General features: G+C 41.6%; 1 protein-coding gene across 1 annotated transcript; it reads right to left on the bottom strand.

Annotated features, from left to right (window-relative positions):
• Window positions 1–1826: 1826 nt before the first annotated feature.
• LOC120043044 (hematopoietically-expressed homeobox protein hhex-like) lies at window positions 1827–5309 on the bottom strand. Its single transcript, XM_038987775.1, has 4 exons — window positions 4785–5309; window positions 3050–3228; window positions 2783–2833; window positions 1827–2554 (listed from the first exon to the last, which is right to left on the bottom strand). Exons 1-4 carry the CDS (start codon window positions 5143–5145, stop codon window positions 2291–2293), a joined length of 855 nt encoding a protein of 284 aa, XP_038843703.1. The 5' UTR covers window positions 5146–5309; the 3' UTR covers window positions 1827–2290.
• Between the last annotated feature and the right edge of the window lie 845 nt (window positions 5310–6154).

Genomic DNA, 6154 nt, shown 5'->3' with positions numbered 1-6154 from the left:
GTCAGTACTGGGTTACCTTCAGACAGTACTGGGTTACCTTCAGTCAGTACTGGGTTACCTTCAGACAGTCAGTACTGGGTTACCTTCAGACAGTCAGTACTGGGTTACCTTCAGTCAGTACTGGGTTACCTTCAGTCAGTACTGGGTTACCTTCAGACAGTACTGGGTTACCTTCAGTCAGTACTGGGTTACCTTCAGACAGTCAGTACTGGGTTACCTTCAGACAGTCAGTACTGGGTTACCTTCAGTCAGTCAGTACTGGGTTACCTTCAGACAGTACTGGGTTACCTTCAGACAGTCAGTACTGGGTTACCTTCAGTCAGTACTGGGTTACCTTCAGACAGTACTGGGTTACCTTCAGACAGTACTGGGTTACCTTCAGTCAGTACTGGGTTACCTTCAGACAGTCAGTACTGGGTTACCTTCAGACAGTCAGTACTGGGTTACCTTCAGTCAGTCAGTACTGGGTTACCTTCAGTCAGTACTGGGTTACCTTCAGACAGTCAGTACTGGGTTACCTTCAGTCAGTACTGGGTTACCTTCAGACAGTCAGTACTGGGTTACCTTCAGTCAGTACTGGGTTACCTTCAGACAGTCAGTACTGGGTTACCTTCAGTCAGTACTGGGTTACCTTCAGACAGTCAGTACTGGGTTACCTTCAGTCAGTACTGGGGTACCTTCAGACAGTCAGTACTGGGTTACCTTCAGTCAGTACTGGGTTACCTTCAGTCAGTACTGGGTTACCTTCAGTCAGTACTGGGTTACCTTCAGTCAGTACTGGGTTACCTTCAGTCAGTACTGGGGTACCTTCAGACAGTACTGGGTTACCTTCAGTCAGTACTGGGTTACCTTCAGTCAGTACTGGGGTACCTTCAGTCAGTCAGTACTGGGGTACCTTCAGACAGTCAGTACTGGGTTACCTTCAGTCAGTACTGGGTTACCTTCAGTCAGTACTGGGTTACCTTCAGTCAGTACTGGGTTACCTTCAGTCAGTACTGGGTTACCTTCAGACAGTCAGTACTGGGTTACCTTCAGTCAGTACTGGGGTACCTTCAGACAGTCAGTACTGGGTTACCTTCAGTCAGTACTGGGTTACCTTCAGTCAGTACTGGGTTACCTTCAGTCAGTACTGGGTTACCTTCAGTCAGTACTGGGTTACCTTCAGTCAGTACTGGGTTACCTTCAGTCAGTACTGGGTTACCTTCAGTCAGTACTGGGTTACCTTCAGTCAGTACTGGGTTACCTTCAGACAGTACTGGGTTACCTTCAGTCAGTACTGGGTTACCTTCAGTCAGTACTGGGTTACCTTCAGTCAGTACTGGGGTACCTTCAGACAGTCAGTACTGGGTTACCTTCAGACAGTCAGTACTGGGTTACCTTCAGACAGTCAGTACTGGGGTACCTTCAGTCAGTGTTGTGGGCGTGGTAGATCAAAACAAAACTGTTTAGACTCTGCAGACATTTTCCTGAGAAGACAGATTTTCGGGATGTCACACCATATTCTGACAAACACACCTGCTACGAAAAGTCAATTCTGACATAAACTACATCTCATCTACAAAACCCTGAAAAGTCAGTTCTGACATAAACTACATCCCATCTACAAAACCCTGTGGAAAACACCTTCCACCATAGACACGGATGTGGCATACTGAGACGCAGCCCAGATATCGCTAGCTTAATTAAGAGTCTCTGCCAAGGGTTCTACTAAACTAACATATGGAATTGTTTGAAGATGGTCATACCAAGAATCATTTCGCTTTTTGATTTAGTCACAAAAACAATGTATCAAAAGGAAGTTTGTTTTAAAGTGTCTGTCCGATATCTGAGGGGTATAAGAACGATCAGGATTTTATTTTCATATTTGTACCCATATTTAACAAAACAATAAACGGCACTAAACTACTTCCACATAATTCCATTCATGTTTTTAACCGGTACGAGGCTTCCTTCAAATCAAATCAAATTGTATATGTCACATGAGCCGAATACCGTGAAATGTTTACGTTCCCGTCCAGAGAGGTTTGTGGGCGTCCTAGATCAAAACATGTCGTTCGTAGGCCTAACCGTTTCCGACGCTAATTTTTTGCTCAATTATTTTTATTTTTTTTCAACTCATAATGACATTAAAACAACATCACAAAATATACAGGTAATTATATACAAAAACAAATCAATGTCCCAGAAAGATGCTACAACAAATGTTTACTGACGTTGGTCCTCTTCCCGGGCCGTCAGTCACCCAGTGGGACAACATCCAGGTTGACCTGTAAACAGTCATCTGATGATCTCATATCTGTGGATTCAGTGGGAACTCCATGTCATCCTCTATGTCCAGCTCTTGGTCTGTATCATCTGACATGTCTGACTCTATTTGTCCTTGTGATAGAGGCGATGTGGAACACTGCAACCGACTGTGAGTGTGCGTCATCTCTGTAGCCCTACATCTCTGGTCCCGGCCCGGACTGAGGCTCACACCGGACTCCGGTCCCTCCTCGCAGTTTCTCCCGGTGCTCTCGTCCTCCAGATCTGTCTTACTGCCGGTAGGGTTCTCCTGGGGGAAATAACAACAACGGTGACCAATCAACCACAACGAACATTTCACATTGGGTACGCCATTGGCATTGTGCATGAATTTTACGCACAGGCTACTCAAGCACGAAATCTATAATACATTTCATTTTTTAGCTTGAAATTAGATATAAATAGTCTTTACTCTATTCATAAATGGCAACTTTAATCGAAAAGTACATGAATAAACCCAGTCCTAATTTATTCATACCTGCTTCAGTCGCCTCCACTTGGCTCTTCGATTTTGGAACCACGTCTTCACCTGGAAAACAATGTCAACGAGAAATGTTTTAAAATGTCAGGCTATTAGATTCTGTGTCAGATCATTTACCTTCGACTAAAGGCCTATGTGGAAATCAGTTGAACGAAACATGTAATTGATGATACGGATGAAACGGATAAAAGCAAACTGATTTACCGAAGGTAATCTGACATGAATAGAGCCTGGACGTGGACCCTAATAAAACATACTGCTGACCTGTCGTTCACTCAGTTGCAACATTTTCGCCAGTCGTTTTCGTTCTGGCGGTGAAAGGTACTTCTGTGTCTCAAACTTCTTCTCCAACTCTATCGTCTGGTCGTTGGAGAATCGGACTTGTCCACCTTTTCTCTTGTGCAGTGGACGCTGAATGAACGGGCTCCATAGAAGTTGTTTACCTTTGAAGACAAAAAAATAACAAAAAATAATGATTTCATATTTTAAAAACATGTTTATACAAACGGGGCAGAATTATGTGGTTAATGTTACACCTTTAAAGTAGCCCCCCCGGAAAAAAATGTGAAAATAAATCAAAATTGTTTTCGTTAACTTGATTCGTTTCTCCTCCAGCAGAGGCCTAAATGTTTCTATGCAAATATTTACAGCTATTGTAATCTTTCTTGTCCGTTTTTGCAGGCATCCGTTTCACCTCCGTTTTTAAGGAAGGCCGTGAGATGAAACTTGAAGCTGAGTGGAGAGAGTAAAACTATGGCAAAATATCCGTCCGGTGTTTCCTGTTGCCTTACCAGTTTCTCTCATTACTAACGACCTTTCCGTCAACATACTGCAAGTGATGCTATTTAAAATTGAAATATGTTTTAATCAGCTTATCTCATTTAACTATAACCATAACCTCATAAGAATACAATAATAATCACCATAACAATTAAATCCTTTAAAAAAAATATATATATATATATACATATACATATACATATACACACATACATACATATCTTCCAAAAGGCAAGAAATAAATAATCGCTTTTTAAAAGGTTATATGATTCATTATACCCCCAAAAATATTTTGGTTTTGTGGCACAATGATCAAACCCAGATTTTTCTTATAGGCATGAATTGAATTATTTAATAAATGAAATAAATTGGATAAAATAGTGAAATTCTAATAAATTCAAAGTCACCCTAAAGATTTTAAATTGCGTCAGTCAGTGCATAGGCCTATTTCATGATTGCAGTTTGATTATTTTAGCAACCATAAAGTCACAATTCACCACAAAGGAAATGAACAATATCAGACAAACGGATCCCGGCTATCAACAGTCGAGTGTTTCCTGAATGTGTCTGTATTGAGGATGTCGATAAAATAATCAGCATCATGCACGACTCCCGGGGAAGAGGCAGCTCGAGGCCGCCAGGAAAACATTCAACAGCTTCTGAAAGCAGATTTACTCCTATCGAGAGCTCAAGACTTCCTGTATGAACGGAAAGGGTCAGGCTTGCTGAGCAGAGAGGCAGTTCACCCCAGGGCGACACTTTCATGCTGAAATAACAAGTGATATAGAGGATGTTTTAGTCGCAGGATGCATCAGATGTTTGAAACAATAACGGATTTTGCAACACAAAATTGATTTATTAAGTGGCCCAAACACTTTAACAATTAGCAAATTAAACAGATTACTTAATGTATTTAGGCAAATGATGTATAGGCAAATGATGCCTGAAGTAAATCAACTATGTTCAAGCATGATACAATGCTTATACATTTTTACCTCTAAAACATACTACCACTTTAGGATGGAAACCTGCAGCACGCAGGGAATGAGAATCTAGTTTCAAAATCAAGTACACGCACAAACGTTTAATCTCCTTTCGCCTACACATTGTACACAGGTTATTACAGATGCATAGTAGTTGTCAACATTAAAGTATCTTAACGAATTTCAGCAGAAAAATCATTCAAACAAGTAAGAGATTGATATGAGTTTCAACTCACCAAGCGGATCGTGCCTGATCAGAGCATGAGTATAGTCCCCCATAGTGCGGTGGAATGGATACAGTGAATTAGCGAAAGCCCCCGAGGCATACGTGGCTGTCAGCGCGGCGTGGTGAGAGAACGCAGGGTGGATCGGTGTCGGTTCATAGATGGGGGTCCGGTACGGAGAGACCAAACTGGTGAAGGATGAATTCGGTGACGGTAGATTTGGCGTGGAGACCACCGCTGAAGACTGGGCCAGGGTCTCATTTCTCCCCAGGATGTCTTCTATGTAGAAAGGAGTCGGGTGGACGGGCTGGATAGGGGTCGGCGCGTAAAGAGGAACACCCATGGCTGAAGGCGCACTGTGTTGGTACTGCATGATCACCTTGCGTAATGAATAATATCTCTATCCAACTATATTATCTTCTGCTGTCAAAGGAAGAATTGTAGGAAACCTATAGGCGCCTGCCTCTCTCTCTCTCCATGAGTAGCTGAGGTTTGTTCGCTGGTGAGTGTGACCCCAGTTAAAGCTACTTCATATCTCAGCATTAGAGGGAGGAGATAACGGAGCAGGCCACTTCCTGCAGGTACACACACACTGCGATTGGTCCCCTCGGCAAATACACTTTATCATTCAATAATATCCAATCATTAGGCTATCCTTTATCTTACCTTTAAGCGCCTATGTTCATTAATAAAATAGGCCTTTACATGTTATCTGTGTGTTTGTTAAAGATGGTATGAACATCTCCTGACGTGTGGCACATGTAATAAGACATTTCCTTATAAGTGATTCAATAGGCACGTGGTTTTCCAGATTAAATAGACTATTCATGTGGTTTTCCATGTGCGTAAAACGTAGAAAAAAATCTCTAATCTGTACAAAGTGAATTATAATGGATCAATCGGATAGGATATTTGGAGCACATTATCACAGACTATTACTACATATTTAAACGGCAACAACAGATTGTAAAATACAATTGTGTCTGTGACAGGTGATTAACTCATGATTTGGATGATTAAAATGATACTGAGGGTGATTCCTGTATCAGTGAGCCAATAGAGAGACACTATAATAGTGTTGTGTGTTGTGGCCTATTATGAATGTTAGTGGTTTTAAATAGCTAACCGAGTAGGCCTCTATCGGATTATTCCCGCATCGTTTCCTCTTCTCTGTTAAACAGTAATGAATACATTCCGTTATAAACTTCTCTAATGTTTCAGTTTGATCAATAATAAGTCATCTGTGCTCTCTCCAGTTTAAAACAGAGCCTATGACTACGAGCAGGCCCTAGCCTATATTTTGAACATTTTGTGTAATATTTCGCAGCTATTTGGGTGTGTATTCTATATTCACTGAAGCTGCAATTTTTGTAACTCGGCTC

The sequence above is a fragment of the Salvelinus namaycush genome, unplaced genomic scaffold (genome assembly GCF_016432855.1).
Source record: "Salvelinus namaycush isolate Seneca unplaced genomic scaffold, SaNama_1.0 Scaffold846, whole genome shotgun sequence".
NCBI lineage: Eukaryota > Metazoa > Chordata > Actinopteri > Salmoniformes > Salmonidae > Salvelinus > Salvelinus namaycush.
Note: the sequence above shows the minus strand (reverse complement) of the source record. Positions and strands in the feature narration are given on the sequence as shown.

Excerpts from the sequence above, each read along its gene's own strand:
- LOC120043044 (XM_038987775.1), bottom strand. The coding sequence starts at position 5,145 with ATGCAGTACCAACACAGTGCGCCTTCAGCCATGGGTGTTCCTCTTTAC. Across the intron at positions 3,229-4,784 it reads GATCAGGCACGATCCGCTTG|GTAAACAACTTCTATGGAGC; the intron begins GTGAGTTGAAAC and ends TTGTCTTCAAAG. Across the intron at positions 2,834-3,049 it reads TGCAACTGAGTGAACGACAG|GTGAAGACGTGGTTCCAAAA; the intron begins GTCAGCAGTATG and ends ATTGTTTTCCAG.